The sequence below is a fragment of the Liolophura sinensis genome, chromosome 6 (assembly GCF_032854445.1).
Source record: "Liolophura sinensis isolate JHLJ2023 chromosome 6, CUHK_Ljap_v2, whole genome shotgun sequence".
NCBI lineage: Eukaryota > Metazoa > Mollusca > Polyplacophora > Chitonida > Chitonidae > Liolophura > Liolophura sinensis.
This window is the reverse complement of record NC_088300.1, coordinates 22978851-22997572: the sequence shown is the minus strand read 5'-3', so window position 1 is coordinate 22997572 and position 18722 is coordinate 22978851. Positions and strand designations below refer to the sequence as shown.

Sequence of the window (18722 nt, the reverse complement as noted above, 5' to 3'; positions counted from 1 at the left end):
CCGTGCTCAAGAATATTTCACATATACAAAGGTGACCAGCATCGGGGTGCAGGTTGCTGGCAGACCTTCTCACATGTGAAAGGACATAACATGATGGTTTTAGCACAAACAGCTAAAACTTGCAAAACTATCTGGGTATAGATTTAATTGTAGTTAATTGATTTAAGTTAATTGTATTGTTTGTTGAAAGCAGATATTAAAAATGTCACAGAAAATAAAATATTAAGGCAATTTTTATAGTGCATGATCTGAGCATTTTAACAACTCACCATCATCAACATCATTTTATCCAAAATGTTTATTCTGTGAATTCTTTTTTCTACTTGGCAAATCCTGAGTTTACAGCCTTTTCCATCAGAATTTTATTGTAGCTGACATCAAAAACTGAACAAATTTTACAGCTTAAATGTGCATGTGAGTGAAATGCATCAAATGATTTCCTCTAATTTTTCGTGTATTTTAGGATTAAATTTATTTTCATCTCCTCGAGTTTAATGTTTTACCCATAAAGAGAAAAGCAAATACAATATTCGCATGTCATCCTATTATAAAACTGATCCTCCAACACTTAAGTTTCTTGAATATATCTCTATTCAATTCTAAATTTATTGCTTTGTATTATGATGCTTCACTGCATACTCCTTGGGGCAAATCAGATTCCACTCTAAGTATCACCCAATATTCATGATATGGGTGCTGAAAATACATTGTTCCTTGTAAAAACATCAAACTTAATACAGTCGGGTGTAGATCAGCCAAAGGCCTAGGGGTTCCTTCAGGAAGAGTTTTTTATGAACACTTTGTCTGAATTACACAGACGAAGGCAGCAGGGACCTGTCCTCACTAAAACAGTGGACTATAGAGATCTGTGATTTTAGCCAATCAAAGGCCATTAATGGGTTCACAGAAAAGCATTCTGTGTTTGCAGGTGTACTGCTACATGGAACTGGGTCTATATATAGTGGTACTGTAAATGTGTTGAGATGAAAAATTCTCTGCTTTAGATCCCCTGTCCAGAGTAATCATTATGCAGGATTCTTTAACATGCATTCATCAGGCAGTACACGGTCTGCTTGAGACTCTGAGAAACATCACGGAAAAGTCAGTGAAACGGAAAATCTGGTAACAGCCACTGAAGAGATCCCACTGCATGAATAAAACATTCCGTACATGTGAATAAATCAGCAGAGGTCATTCGATAGGCCTCACAAAATGTCAAACACACATGATACTATCATGCTGATATTTTTTACAAAGAAACAGGAACAAAAAACTTTGGCTATCAGATATATATTTTACCTGACATTGTGGAGCAACTTTTAGCTTTCATCATTCACTTTGTGTATTATTTGATCTTTTAAAACTGTTATCAGTTTGACATCAAACGATCAGTACATACAACAGTATGGCAATATGGCCATTCTGTCTCCCACATTGTTTTCCAGGAGAAAAACCTTAATGGTGAACAGTGCTTTTTTGCAGCTATCAATCTGGTTCCAAACAAACAACAGATAGAATGTACACCACTACTGACGTTCAAACCATTTCATTATCTTGAATTGCTGCTCTAGAGAAAAGCCTTAATTGTCTCAAGGACAATCTCATCCCCCCGCAAACTATAAAATATTTATCAATTTGTTTTATAGGTTCCCATAATGACTTCCTTGTGAATATCCTGCAGCAGCACTTTGTCAGTAAGTATCACACATACGTGTTTGGTTAATGATTTTCATTTTTCTCATAATGTTACAACTGTTAAATGACTTCCTTTTCAGCCGTGTGGTGTGTAATGTTCACAAAAGTATATGGAATTACAGGCCTGATCACGCAAACTTTTGTGTTGCTGGTCATAAAAATGTATTAGATTCCATGCTTAGACATTAACAAGTATAATCCTGTGCACGGTAAAAAAAAAAACAAAAAAAAAAATTAAACTGTTAGATTACATTTCAATCAGTTTGAAAACTTCCTACAAGCTTTCCCTTTTTCAGCAAGTCCTGTTATGGAAAAGAACATCAGTACAAAGGAGTCAAAAGTCTGAAAATAGAGATATCTGAAAAATTCAACAAAATATACCCTAAATGATCAGAAAGTTTGTCCATGACTAACTTGCTCATTTTTCCTGATTCTGAGAGTTCTATTGATCTTAGAAATGTTTTTAGAAGTTTGATTGGAACATGGGGTGATATTCTACTGGAAAACAGTATGTTTCAGCACCCAAAGCAATATTTTGTGACATTTCATTGCCTCTAAAAACGTACTTTATTTTTAGTTCATTTGGGTATCTCAGAAATATTTTTTGTTTTTGTGCTTAAGGTATGGCATCATCCTGTAGTAAAATAAATCTTTCATCTGTACTGTAATTACTGAAAATTTCACACGCAAAAGTCACTCATTATTTACGATCATTTACATTAGAGATGTGTTTTGAAAGATGTTTGGAGGGGGCCTCCGTGGCTCAGTTGGTTAGCGTGCTAGCGCAACGTAATGACCCAGAAACCTCTCACCAATGCGGTAGCTGTGAGTTCAAGTCCAGCTCATGATGGTTTCCTCTCAGTTCCTAAGTGGGAAGGTCTGGCAGCCACCTGCGGATGGTCGTGGGTTTCCCCTGGGTTTTGCCCAGTTTCCTCCCACCATAACGCTGGTCGTCACATAAGTGAAATATTCTTGAATATGGCGTAAAACACCTAGCAAATAAATAAATAAAAGATGTTTGGAAGGCAGTACGATATCCTACTGGAAAACTATAAAAGTAATATTTTACAAATTTTATGGGCTTTTTGCATGATATTTTACATCAAATGCAGTAAAAATAAAAAGAAACTGCATGCGTAAATATATATTCTATAGCAGCATGTATTCATGACACTTACTGACAGTGCTGCTATAGGATATTAAAAATATGCACTTCACTGGTTAAACTGGCAACTGATTGCTGCATGTATTTTAACAGAAGACTTATCTTTAATCACTTGATACATGAGTTAAGGCTATTAACAATTCATACTAGGGATTCTGATGAACCCTCTGATGTGCTGGTGCAGTGGAGGCTGCAGATCTTCAACATTTTTCCAAGAAGCTTTTTGTGTGTAACAACAACAGAAGACAACTCCCAGAAGGAATCCATCTTGTGGTTACCATGATTACTCAGCATGAATATTTATGACTCCCTGCCATAAATAAACAATGGGGCTTTGTATCCCTTATGTTGGAATGCCAATCATACAAGTGTTTGAACCGAAGTCCACCATTAACACAACTGTGAAAGTTTGTGGGTTCGTCTTCAGGGCGCTGATAGTCTATCCCTGAGACAATATTGACAGTGTACTCGAGATGGGAAGAAATGACAGGTTGGTGGACAGAATATACAGACACCAGACTCATCATTCAGGTTGTGATGGATGCAGACTGTAGGAAAAGCAGACCGAGGGCTTTAATCCTTTCTACACCTGTTTGTGTTTCTTTCTATGGCAAACATTTGATTTTATATCTTTAAAATGCAAGTCCATGCATTGACAAAAATAGTGTGCCACTAAACAGGAGGATTTGCATTAGGATAGGTGATGGCTTTGACAGACAAGAGATTTTCATGACCATGTAGAGTTCAACCATTTAGTTATCTTACCTGACAGACTAATGTTGACTACATGTGTTCTGTTGAGCTTCTATCATATTACACTGTGGTATATATTGCTGATATATTTTTTGTCACATTTTGTTACATTTACATGTAACTGTCACACTGTGTTACAATCTGTCTTCAAACAGCACATACAGGTAGTTTTACATTAATATCACATTACTAGTAGAGCAGTCATGATTTTACAATGAACGGTTTTATAGAGGTTGAAATACTACGACTCTATAGGTAATTAGTATTTTCCGAAAAATGTGGAATTTAGTCTGATTTATTTATTTATTTTATTTCACTGGACTTTTATGTTGTACTCAAGAATGCATGTATTTCAAATATACGGTGGCTAGCATTATGTTGGGAGGAACCGCAGAACCTTTGAGCTTTGATGACAGAGCTTTGACAATGACCGGAGAGGAAGCCAACATGATGCTCATGATGGGTCATTGTGCTGCACTAGCACACTACCCACACTGCCACTGAGGCACTTAATTTACAATGAAGCTAGCTAAGAGGAGTTCAATTCCACAGGTATATAAACTATTATACAAAAACAGGGAACAAACACAAGCTGTGCACATGTCACATTTTGGGTCAACTGTCACAAACTCTGCCTGAGGATTTTTTCTCCATCACTTTGTGATCCCTTGCCAGGAATCAATCACACCATAATGCTTAAATAGACACTGTTTGACAGAGACTTTTTTTTACAATATGGTTAAACAATGGTAAAAAACAACAACCATGTCAGACTGCTTGAAAAAGGCAGAGAAAAAATCTCAACATTTCACATCAAACAAGGTCTTTAAAAAAAAAAAAAAGTAAAATCTTGGGGGGGAAACTGAAATCACTTTTTCTCCCACATCAAACAGTAAAATTCTTTTAGGAAAAAAAAAAATTCAAGTGTGTACATACCCTCAGGTATGAATTCCCACAGAAAGCTAATTCAACCTGTTTGACTCACAACATTGATTTTTTGAGCCAATACTTGTCAGTTTTCTCCACCCCCGTACATTTTAACCTTCCTAATTCTCACCCATAACACACATGATGTACAACGTACTAATATCACTATAAACCCAACTGTCCAATCAGCACTACATCCACCAGGCAAGGCTCACCAAGGTCACATACAGCAAGCTTTTGGAATCCTATCAAGATGTACTTTAATTTTCTGGCTTGTTTTCTTTGATCTTTGCTCCAATTCAGACTCACCTGTTTGCCTGCTACAATCATTTTAATTGTTATTATTCTCTGATCACTTTTCTTCACATATTGCTTGGTGTGAATATATTGCAGACAACTGGTGACATGGGAAGCATGGTTGTGAGTCCTGCTTAATCTGAATCCTATGCAATTATTAAACTCGAATTGGCTATACTGCATTTGAAGTAACTTAATTGCTACTCATAAAATTCAGAACAACACAGCACAGCAATTATGATGTAACAGGATTATAAGAATCAAAAGACAAGATGAAAAGAAGAAGGGATGTTGGTGTTTAAGATAAAAAATAAAATGTTTAAAAATAAAATGTTTAAAAATAACTGGCACGCACAAAGACTGTCAGAGGCGCATCACAGCAGTATAACAAATATGTATCAGTAGTTGTGTTCCAGTAGTTGTGTAACAGTAGTTGTGTACCAGTAGTTGTGTACCAGTAGTTGTGTAACAGGCTAAAAAAAATGTTCCTGTATATATATGCATGTGTACATTGTACATTTCCAACAGGTCATATGCTCATATCAGCTCTTAATGAACCAATGCTTTCCCATTTTTGTTAATTCTACTGTTTCATATGCTACTAATTCACTCATCTTTAATCTAAGAATTCAAGTTTACTTGTGTCATTTTTCTTGTCTTATCTCTTTTATACAAATAGACTTATCAGCCCACTGTAAATGTTTACTGTTCATTATTTTAATGGAAATTATATGACAGCCAACATACTACGACTCCTCTACTGTTAAGTCAGTTCAATATATAGATTTCTTCCCATTTGTTAAATTCATGTTTACTGTAAACTGTTAAGTTCATGTTTGCCTCCAAGGGGCAATACTGTACGTATTGTGCTTAGTTTGGTTCTGTGATCCAAATAAAATATGTTTAAAACAAATGTTGTGTTGTCTTTATGTTTTATCTTTTTAAATCTTTCAGCAACTGCTTTCTTGTTGTGACATTGAGAAGAGAGCTTGAAATGCCCTGTGAATTGTTCATGATTGGCAATGCTTTGTAACATCAACAAAGTATTTAACACAAACAAGTCTCAAGTCTGAGCATCTTTTCACAGTGATGTATATCTGAAGTCTTCTCTCTGGTAAAAAGATCAATTCCAGAGGAGAAATGAGATTTAGCATGCAACACCGATGACAAACGAGAAATCAGGAAGTGTATACTTGAACATGTTTGACATTTTCTACTCCGGCTTTATGAGACTTGACTACGGAATGAGCTTTTCCGCTGTCTTTAACACTGGGTAATGGCTGACCTGTTTTTATTAGGCCTCGGTCCAGATAGACCTTTATTATTAATATTGATCCAGTCTTTTCAATCACAATTACAGAGCCGCTGAAAGCAAAGAGTTCCACCACAACACAGGCAAAAAAAACCAAATCAGTAGTGAGAGGTAATCATATTATCTAGACATAGATGTATCTATTTTGGTCAAGTCTTCCAAACTCTATGTTGTATCCTCAAGTCATCATGATGTGTAGACTCGTGCCAACAACAACAAAAAACTAAAGAAAAGAAAGGATCCTTAGAAAGAAATCTGATGGCCACAAGCAATTAAGTCCAAATGAAAACTGACATGTGAAGTGTTTTTTAGGCAGATTATTACCAGTATTCACCACATAAGATAATAACCATGCTTACGTTATTCCAGCAAATACAGCCAAGAGCTAAAATAGTTTTTCTGTTATCTCCACCTAGAAAACAAAGTCAAGTGGAAGAACTGGCTCAATTCACAAACATAATATTTCAGCCGTGTTACACTAGCTACATGTATACGTATTTTTCAAATGCTGCGCATGTTTGCAAAGTGTTTATTTAAAAATATTCTGGGGGCATTCTTCAATGTAAACTGCTGAACTTATAATTTTTATGAAGCCCTGAAACTGGCCAATCCAAATAAGTAGTTTTGTATCCAAAATCAAATTAGAAATGTGCATAAATTGCACTGAGATTTGCTCTATCACATGTGAAAAGGTTGAGGGATTAGGGTCTTCATATGTACATAGTGTGGTAACGCATTCAATTTCTGCTATCTGTGCCGGAGTCCCTCATGGAAAGTGGTTTAATGTGCTTGCCCTTCAGGTGCAAGGCAAACAAGATGCTGGTTTAAATTGGCTTTGGAAAGGCCATTTGTAGATTCCGCGCTCCCCATGTTTGTGAGGCCATGGTGACGATAAGTGGTAGACAATACTTCAGTGTGGCCACTGCAGGCCATCATGTGGACTCAATGATCTTCTACCAATGTGCTGTGCAAATCCGTACATATCTATCGTGCATGCTGTCAAATGTTTAACATGTTGCACATCCTGGCCATAAACCAACAGTTTCTGAAATTTGAAAAAAGTATGCATATCTGCATGTTACAATCTAATATCCTGTAAATGTGATATTAAACATCTGTGATAAATTAATTGCAATTCCTTAAAGAGCCAAACTCATAACAGAAAAAGAGTTCAAACTGTGGTTAATACATTGTCCTGCACTAAAGAATCAGTGTACAAATTTCAAAGTTTCTAAAGCACAGTTTTTGTAGCTGTGTTTGAACACTTGACATAAAGTTTAAGATAAATACCAGCCCTTGGCTCTGAAGTTCAGTAAATTCCTTAAGTTTGTAGTCTTACATATCATGGAGAGTTTCTTAAAAAAACATAAGCCAAACACTACAAAAGGTACAGTATTGTGTTGCTTTTGCAGCAATATACATTTGCTTAAGCAAAAACAGGTTAGGAAGCTTCATGAAATGGGCCCTGTGCTATCTTGGCATCTGTCCTCTGTAGTACAACCTACATGACATCCACATATAACATCACTCGTAGTTTATGTAACTCAGCTGAATATCAAAGTGCATGGATTTCCATACTCTAGTGTAATACATACGGTTGAGGTTATTTGAGGTTGCACTGCACCAGTTATGTAGAGTGTACATGTACTTGTACACGGTCAGAATGATGGCTGCAGTGACAGGTTTACTCTTCATTAATACCTGAATCCAAAACTAAACATGGCCAATTCTTACTCAACGTTAGGACTGCATCAGAAAGCATTTACACCAAGGTAATGTTTTAAAATATACATGCCGTTGCTCTTTTCAACCAAACAGCAGATAAAAAAGAATATCTTCAAACTTTGTTGACGGCACTAGTAAATTTGTAGACAGTATATCGGCTTGCTTTTGTAGACAATCATCACAAATAAAACATAATCTATAACATGTCATAAATAATTGAATGCGGTGGAATCGGCAGTGTACACAAATGCATAGTATTAAGATGAGATTCACACTTCTGCAAACAAAAGGGCTGCATTATCTGTTGTTTACCCTCTTTGTGAAGAGGGTCACCGTCATGTAGGTCTTATACACATTTGTGATGTTATCAGAGAAGACCCGTTATCTACACACATAATTAACACCTCAAGCTCAGGGCATGTAAAAATAGTTCACCAAGGACACCAATCCAGGTAAATGTAAAAGCCAATAAAATCTCCAAAGTTAGCTTTTCTCAGCATGGTTCTAAAGACAATAAAAAGAGAGATTGACACACAATCCGTCCGGGTTTATCAGCTTTGCGTCTGTGAATCATAGGAACTGCGACATACAAGATTATCTAGTGAAAAGTAGCGTCATTCAGCTGGAACATCAGATATTTTCTGTTAGTTACTACAGGAACCTGAAATATCTTCTGGTCAATCAGTTACTCTCAGTTTCAATTATAACTTAAAATTTGTGTTGATTTATTTATTTATTCAATTGGTGTTTTATGGTGTACTCAAGAATATTTCACTTATATAACGAGGCCAGCATTATGGTGGGAGAAAAGCAGAGAATCTGTTTTGATATGCACCTTTATACTGTGTACTGAATTCACCAAACATCTGTAATATGGTAAAACCAACAAAAACACCAACAACAACTTCAGCAATCAGAAGTAATGTTACTGACCTCCATGGTTACTGTTTTGTTGTCTGGGTTGTCTATCAGCCATCTTGCAAGAGTTCCTGGAGACGTTCTGTTGGTCAGAACCACGCTGTTTTTGGCATCTGTGCACCAGGCTATGAACAAATCTCTTGAGAACCCGCTCTCAAGGTCAGACACACTGGCCAAGACAACCTGAAAATGTACAGAATAAAATGATCTTGGTTACTGTAAAATGTAAAAAAAAAAAAAAAAAAAAAACCATCATATTCAAGAAAATTCAAACCTGTTCATGCAGGTCAAAAACTTTCAAGGCTGTGAGATTACACAAATACTGTATATATAAAAAATTAGAAATAAATTTTGTTTGACCACCAAAGAATTAACACTATAAATCCGGAATATCAAGAGATCTATATAAACTTCACAGAAATCTATAAAAAGATAAGACTCAGAAATCTATATAAAACTAAGAAACAGAAATCTATGTAAAATATTTAAAAAACACATTGCCAAGTATTCCTAAAATGCATATAATCACAATTACAGTGAATTTAAGTTGGGTCAGGTGAGTATGAGCATTTGATCTGCACAAAACTTAATCGTGTAGAATCGCTAGTTATATAACAATTCCAACAATAATCAATACATTCGGATGTAATACTTCAAAAAGCTACTCCAGTTCCAAGACAAACTGGGGTGATTGTTTTCATAATCTGAAGGAAACCATACAGAACATGGTTCAAAGGATTTTACTACGAAAAATACCATTTTAGTGTCTTCCAAACCAAATCCTTCAGAAGCTTTCATAAAATTTGTCCTGAGTGATGTCATAATAGTGCAAATGTAACATTAAATAAGGCAAACATGCCTCAAGAAAGTCAATTTTAATGAAATGACATCAAAAAGCATTTGAGAGTACAACTGTACAGTTTATATAGAAGATCACAGCTATTTTCTGTATATGAGGATCACTGAATTTGTGTATAAGGATCTATGGAGTTTGTGTATAAGGATCACTGATTTGTGTATGAGGATCACTGTGATTTGTGTATGAGGATCACTGTGATTTGTGTGTATGAGGATCACTTTGATTTCTGTGTGAGGACCACTGTGATTTGTGTATGAGGATCACAGTGATTTCTGTGTGAGGATCACTGTGATTTGTGTATGAGGATCACAGTGATTTCTGTGTGAGGACCACTGTGATTTGTGTATGAGGATCACAGTGATTTCTGTGTGAGGATCACTGTGATTTCTATAGAGTGAATATAGAGTGTGAGGCTTGCTGCTATCAATATAAGGATCACAATTACTCTGCCAGAAAATGTACATGTACCACAAGAAACTAGTTGTTCAACAAACAAAATTGCTTATTTACAACAACATTAAGACAGGCTGATGCTGTATTTTATACGGAAAGTCAATGAAATTTTTTTTTTTCATTACAAATTTTATTTATAGCCAGTTAACAGCGCAATATTTCATAAGTATAACAACTCATGTAAAGATGTATCAGTGTAGAATTTCAACCTGGTCACCAACATACATGAAAAAAAAAAATACCACATCAGCTATCATTTGGTTGCATTAAATCATAACATTTTATCTGGTCTCAAAGCAGTTTACATTTCCTGTCAGTTAGCATGAAATATTTATCTTTACCACCAGCAGCGAGATCACAACTTCTCCTTCATAAAGGCGCTATGCAAAGGGAAATTATGATGTCATAATTCAGAACCAACAGTACTGGAGCTGTTTGTTTTTGGGTCATCCCATGAATTAACCCAAACTGTCAATCGCTTGTCACCTTGAAGATCTCTCAGCAACAGCAAGTTTACAGAGGCTTAAGGTTAGAATGAAAGCAGATATTCTCTGCACGCCTTATCTGCTACGGCCAGGCTTATGCTGCTTGGGGAGGGGGAATGGATGGACAAAGGACAATTACACAACAGAGAAGGCAGACTGCCCAATTCAACCCAGCCTTACATCAACAGAAAGGTTCTCCATCATAGCTGCCCAGGAGAACTGTCAAGAGCTAAGAGGACATCTGCTAAGCCTTACACTACAGCCTCAATAGCTCACTCCACTCCCAGCATCCAGGGCCACCTTGGTCACAAAGCACTAGATCTACACCTAAGTTGAAAGTTTAAATGTTAAAATGGAATTTTTTACACAAACTTTGTAGCATTAGATTAAGTGCATGTATACAGTGATATTTCATGTGTGTGTACTGACTGAAATGCAGAAAATGAAAAGGCATGCATGAACCTATTACTGTCTACAATGGTTTTTATGACCATAAACAGAGTGAATATGTCAATATTTATTTGATTTTTGTTTTACATTATGCTGAAGAAATTTTCACCCATAGGATTGCGGCGGTCAGTTACGTGGGTGGCGGAAACCAGAGTGCCTGTAGTAAACTGACTAAAGTCAAGTGATCTCTAGTAAACTTCATGCAAGACCACACAATAGAGCACCGTCTAAAAGTCCCTGTCTAAGAATGGGATTGAACCTGTGTTTCATGTGACCTAGCAATTAATTTTTAATTTAATTTAACTACAGTGGGAGGAAAGCAGGCAAAGCCCGGAGAAAACCCACAACCATTTGCAGGTTTCCATATACTGTCAGAGAGGAAACCAGCATGAGCTCACGACAACCACAAATGAGAGGCTAGCCCCTTAAGCACTACGCTATGACACACTGCCTTAGATAGGATGTACTACAGATCACAAACTGCATGTGATCAGTTATTCTATCCCACTGTTAGTTGCGAGCGATGTGTAAATATACATATTAAATAGAGATGACCTTTCAAACAACATCGAGTGTGTCACGCAACACATTGGCCGGTAGGTTTACCTCCCCGACTAATATCATCTCATTCTGTTAATGTCTACAAATAAAAGAATTGGAGTTTGTTTTGCTTCATTATTTATCTAAAGGTGAACTATCAAAATTCCTTTCAGTGATAAAAGTGTTATTTCGCAGAGTCTGTAGATATCGCTTTTGTTTCTTCATCTTATAAATTTTACACCCAGACGCAATGACGTTAAAAAAGAAACATATGTTTCATGACACTCCAATCTTAGGTCAGCGGTATGACGTCATAATACATGTACAGTAAACTTTTATATTTCTATGTCACTCAACCATACAACATGACCCATCTTAACGAAGCTTTGACATATCTAGGTCAACTGCCATGGCCTAAGCTGGCTGATTGGCCTAAAATGCATGACTTCTGCGCAGGAAGTTAAACAGAATGCAGCATGAAATATGCAGTTTTTGCTGCATTTTCTTCATTTTTGGGAGGTAGAATAGACTTTAACATCTTCGTTCTGGTGTTTGTTGTGTACCTGATATGGCTGAACCTTGTTTCATACAAATCCCGAGAATGCTTACTCATACAGTCCCTCAAATACGTCGCATTCTCAGAATTTGACTCGGTACAAAACAAGGTTCAGAGGTATCAGGTTACACAACAAACACCGTTACGGCAGTGCAAAATCATAGGTACTTAATTTCACATTTACATAATTATAACACAGCGTACCTTGATGCTTTCACATACAATCTGCAAAAAGCAATTCAACAACACCAATGTGGTAGTATAAAATATTGTATGTTATATAATACAGATTCTTTAACAAACGCCATATATAGCTTCATATCATTTCAGACATACGGTTAAGTGACCATTATATATTCAATATTACATTTTTGTTATATCTACTTTTATGGTCAGAAGAGCATATATTTTCATTTGCAGATGTTATAACCATCAGTAAAGCGCTTGTTCTTAAATATCTGAACAAAACAGCAAGATCAATACACAATGTACAAATCACTTTTAAAATAGGCATCAGAGTTTTCTAATCAGCCAGACAGTGACTGGTTAGGGGAAACACAAAACAAAACACAACCTTAAGTCTCTATCAAAGCTCATACACAGCATTATTGACACTGTTATTGACCTCACGGCAAAGAGAATCCAGCATGTAACTTGATACCTTTATTCTTCTTCACCGATTTCCTTTAAATGCCTTACAATTGGGATCATGCCAGAGAAAGGAGACAAGCCGGGAGAACCAATTATCTAAAATTTGTGCCACGTGACGGCCTACCTTCTTGAAACGCATGTCCCTGAAGCACAAAGGTAGATACTCAGCTTACCTCCTGGATGATATAGTATATACATTAATCTGGCTCACTGTTAAGCTTCGGAAATGTCATCCTGACCTTGGAATACGCAGCGAGTGTTTCAAATACACAATAAACCAGAATCACTGTTAACGATGATTTTCTACAATAGACATAAAATATTGGGAACCTACAAAATACATCTTATTTTCTTGCCAAAAATCTATTGTTTCAAAAGTTGCATGTTTACCAGTTAAAATGTAAAAACTGGTTTAAAGGTATTACTTAAGAGCAACTTAAGACTTACATGGTACACAGTAAATTCTAAGTTGCACGTGCTTTAAAAGCCAAACAGAACAGAATGGATCTCAAATCATGGATGGTGCATTGCTCATTGTACATGTTAAACTACCTAGATCTAACTATTATAAATGTAGCTGTGTTCGAATTTTTGACTCATTAGTCATCTTGAGACATCTGAGAAATATGTGCCCAGGTCTAATTCTTGGCCAACTTTCAATATTCCTGTAGCTAAAGTCAACAGTATTTCCTTCTCTCAGAGTATATATAGCTCCCAACCTATTTGATTCAACTGAAGCATTAGACAGTTCCAGCTGATTGGCAATAACCCACTCATATAATGGCTACTCCTAAGCATGTCAAGACTTAGAATTTGGCTGTGTTTATCTGGTTTGTAAATACATGTGGGTGTTTTTTGGGATTGTATGCGTCACTAACATTTTATGCACAAAAACTGCTTGTGCTGTATTAGTGTTAACTTCTGCATTCTATTTCCTTTATCGTAAGTTCTTGCAATGAAAACTGTGACAACCATCACATTTACCCCTCATTTGTGGCTACCCTAACTCTTCAACCTTTTCATCCACCTCTGCAACCAATATTCTGAAACATTCTCAGTGAGCAATATGGGGCGTTAACAAAAATATTGCACAGTTTTATAGAGCACACAAACAAATCTTTCTAGCATAATTTTCATAATAATTGTGGGCATAATTAAAATTCCACAGAAAAAAGTGTTTAAATGGTTGAAAAGGACAAATATTTACAGTACATTTAACATAAGCAGTTTATACTCATAATTTATAGCTCCACTCCTCCGCTCATAATTTAATAATTAAATATATTAAAAACGCTAAATTACTCCTGTTTAGTCAGACTAGGTTTGAATTTAGGCTTCAGAATATCATCGCTTTTGTACAGTCATGATTTTGGTCTGTTTTAGGCCAGATATATGAATTTACAGATTCAGACTGACTAAACACACTGTTGCTTTGACTGAAATTATGGGAATGTCTATAATGGAAGAAGGAATACAATGTACAGGGCCTACACATTTCTGTGAAATGTTGGTAATACTTTGTGCTGATGTTCAGCATCAGTACAATTTAACCGTATGAGATGTGTGTAATAGCCAGAGAAGAGCCCCTATCAAAACATGTTCCTAATTTCCATCACCTTCCAGACACAGCCTTTTATTAACTTCTAACAGAGGCATTTCCGTAGCGATGTGGTGAAAACCAGCCAGACAGGATACCAGATCCGACCTCAGGGGAAGGGCATTAGACAAGGTGGGCAGTGGACGCAGACTTGGGAACAGGTAATCTAATAAAAAGTGACCAAATTAAAACCAATGTACACTGGAGGAGCTAACAGACAGAAACAAGGATTTGCTGAAGGTTTATAAACATGTACAAATATCCAACTCAAACAGCTATGTTTGAAAAGATGCCAACGTATCCAGTGTTAAAGCAGTGAAGATGGGAGTTCATACTGGCATAAAATTTTATGAAGGGCATAGAAAAGACTAGAATGAAGTACAAATCAGAAGAAAGACCAATAAAAACCATCCAAGACAATAGTTTGATTTACTTTTTAGAATTTCCCCGCACAAAATGGTTTTAAAACATGAGACTCTACAGTGGTCTGTAGTGACCCAGAGGGTATCAGTGATGCCATACCCATAGTTTTTGCTTGAAATAGTTTGTTTCAACATCTATAGAAGGGTTATGATTCATAAATCAATATGGAAATGAAGATGCATTTTTAATGGTGAAATCTAAAAGTCTGTGTGCACCAAGCGGCAAAAACCTGATGTGACGTCCCTGGTCCCAATATTGGCAGAAAATGCCAACACAGAATGCAAACTTTCAAATGTATTTTACAATAGGTTTAAAAAAATTCTAAAAGCAATAAATCAATCCATTTCATTGACAATGTTTAATGGTTTTCATCTGACACATACTTCATGTTAGTGGGGGGAATCAGTGTTTACCCAGTGGGAATTTGAAAAAGGGTCTTTGGATTTATATCAATATTCTTTTCTCATAAGCAGAACATAATGGTTGTTAAAACTTCAGAATTGAAGCTCTAGGCTTTTGAAGACTTATATGCATGCTATATTATCAAAGCAATGTAAGATATAAACATCTTTGCTTAGTCATGCCCAATATATAAGACTGATGAAACTGGCTAGACAACAGTTAAACAGCATGCTACTGTAACATGCAAATGTACACTCTTCTTGATGGTACATCAAGTAAAGTAGGACACATTTGCAATCAGCTTTCTTGTCATCTTTCCGTGGAAGATATGTATGCATTTCTCTAGGTGTAAAGCTAATCTCCTCTGCTGTAAATATCCAAGAAGTGTACCATTTGGTACATACCCCTCTGTCAGCCATTTGCGCACCATTAGTACAGTAGTGGACTGCTTCCAGGAATTTAGACAATCTTGGTTGGTGTAAACATATTACCCACAAACCACAAAGTCAGCCCTTCATGCACCTGTGGTACTTTAGTGGACTCTTTCTAAGAATTCAGGTCCGCTTGGCTGGTGTCAAGATATTAACCACAAACCACAAGGTCAGCCATTTGTACACCTGTGGATACAGCAGTGGACTTCATCTAGAAACTTGGCTGGTCTCACCACATTAACCACAAAACCCAAGGTCCACGTGTGATGTGTCCATGGAACATAAACCAAATCCCACATTGTAACTATGCCCATATGGATGTTTGATGTTTGCTACCACTGATATTAAACAAGTTAGCTTAAATATAGTTGGTACTGACAAAGTAAGTGAGTGAAAGGAGTGAAAGCAAAACCTTTTCCCTACTACTCTGCTATGTTGGACAAACATTTTTGTGCAAAATAACATGTGCTAATTTCTAGGTGGTGGTTTTGATCCACCAAAGATTACTAAACCTAACTGTATACCGCATATGATTTAATTGAGCTCATAACATAAAATATTATGTATGTTTGGAGACCAATGAATTATAGTTTGAAACCACAAAAAAAAAAAAATATATATTGTTTTCTCCTCCCTAGCAACCAATGCAACCAAGCCAGCTAGTAGACTTCCACTTCCAGCTAGAGAAGCTTGATCCCATTTAAAGTGCAAACTGGTTTTCAAAATAAATAGGCTGATTAATGTTCAGAAAGCATGAAGATCACATTATATACTAATATAAGGTGTAAAGTGCAGGTTTACTCAGATGCTCCGTGATTTAGAGTCTGTTTTCATGCTGGTATCAAAGGCTTACACGCCTCATTAGATTTTACTTAAAGATTCCACCTACAGATGGTAAGGTCGTTACTGCTTATGAAAAACTCAAATGGCCATACAAGATAGCAACATCGGGAATGGGTGGTCCCTAGAATGGTTTCTCTCAAGGCTCCCAGCAAACTTTTTAATGTTATACTGGCTCGTGTTTTGGAAAAATCATAGAGTTGCCATACGCATGAATTCCACAACTTTTCCCACAACACAATTACATATCACTGTATAATCCAGTTTTTACCAAGCTTATAAGCTTTGGGTATTTTAAAAAGAAATTCTTGATAAACCATATTAAATTCCATCAACTACAAACAGCTAGATGTGGCTCACTGAAGATTTGTACAACTTCCAAGTGTGTCGATCTGCATAACTCTTCGATACTGAAAATTATTGCACGAAAGACAGATGAATAAATGCCAGCAGAGAACATAACTTCCTTGGCTAATATAATAAATGTACAAAGTATGGGCAAAGGGTCGGAATCAAGTCCATTAAGATGGTTGCTAATCTGGGTCTAATTTCCATGCTGTCTTAAAATCTGTCCTGACCAAGTCTCATGCATGTTTTATTATCCACGTACCACATTTATCCACATTTCTGGTGCTCCAGTATATAATCTTCATGGCTAGATGTACTACCAAAACTCCCAAGAAACAATGAATAAATGAATGAATGATTATAGTTTAACGCCACATCTACAATGTTTCAGTCATATAATGGCGACCAAGAAACAATGAATAGATTCCTTCAACTTGGTACAGTTTCAAGGGATTAGCTAGGATACATTGGCCAGGTGGACAAGACATATACATGTACATCCTTGAACATTTTCACATGTTTGCAAGGTGTTTATTCAAGCATATGCTGAAGGCATTATTCTGTGATGACTGATAAAACGGAAATTTTTGTGAACACCTGAAAATGGCCAGTCCAAACAATGTAGTTGTGTCTCTAAAATCAAATTAACAATGTACATAAATTGCACTGAAAGTTGCTCTTTCATACGTGAAAAAGTTGAGGAATTAGGGTATGTAGAAGCAAAAAGCACATTTAATACTGTCACAGAGACTAGGGGCTGATGAGAGAGTAAAGAGTCAAGAATCAACAGCACAAATGACCTGTGGAGTGATAACGGAGACATTTTAAATCACCAATTCTGTAGAAAGAAGATAACACAGCACTTTTTACATGCCATAAAACTCATTCAGAAAAATACTGATATAAATGCCAAACTGGTGTTAATATGATTACATACATGACAAGGCACCATCAGTCCTGTGATATATGAACCTGTGGTTCTCAGAAAGTAAGTTTCCTGGAATCAGGAAACTGTGAAATTCTGGAGAAGACACGTCTACAAGTTAATAATAACACTATCTATAAACTTACCGCAACTGTTAAATTTTCACATCGATTTTTTAAAATAAGAAAACGTGCATTAAGTCGTTCTAGTAACTTTACACTTAGAAAAACCTGTCGTGCAAACTTAGTGTTTTAGTAATGATTTAAACCAATGGAACTCTACAGAGTACATTTTACACAGGTTTTTTATTGACCGATTCTGTCAGTCCTCCTGTTACATTATGTGCCGATTTCTCGCACAAGCACGTTCCAGTATTTTACAGGGTTTGCCCCAGTATTTACTCTGTCAGGTGAGATGCCCAACAGCAAGCACAGCTAAATCTCTCCAGCTATTAGCCAATAAATGGTCGACCTCATAAGGTACTGTGCTCTCTGGGTAACAGCACGGATCTGAAACATGCCGAACCAATCAGATGAAGCTGGATCCCTACAGAGCACAAATACTGCATGCTAGTAATGGGGCGAGTACATAAACCCCATACTGTTCTCAGCTCATAAAACATACATGTAATTAGGAATATCAACAAACTGACTTCATTTTAAGAATGAAGACGGAAGTGTGATCAGCTCAGTTGTTTGTTAAAATATGTCATCTATCACACATGACATTTGTTCATTCATGATGCTAAAGAGAGATTCTGGCAAATATGTATTATTTATTTATCTGACATGTCTGATTGGTGATGAAGCTGGGATTAAGAATTTTTGTCTTAAAGGATAATGCAGTTAAGTTCCAGGGTGTGCCCGGAGTAACCATAGAATCATACTTGTGTCACCTGGCACGTACATTGACAAACCCTACAGATGTAAACCAGAAACCAGCAAGAGCTGAACTTTTAACTTGCATCCTC

The 18722-nt window shown here is 36.4% G+C and overlaps 1 protein-coding gene across 1 annotated transcript in view; it reads right to left on the bottom strand.

Annotated features, from left to right (window-relative positions):
- LOC135466454 (cleavage and polyadenylation specificity factor subunit 2-like) overlaps positions 1–18722 on the bottom strand; it is a 150881-nt gene that overhangs the window by 13159 nt on the left and 119000 nt on the right. Inside the window, 1 exon segment of the mRNA XM_064743928.1 lies at positions 8808–8975. Within this exon segment, the coding sequence (XP_064599998.1) occupies positions 8808–8975 (168 nt within the window).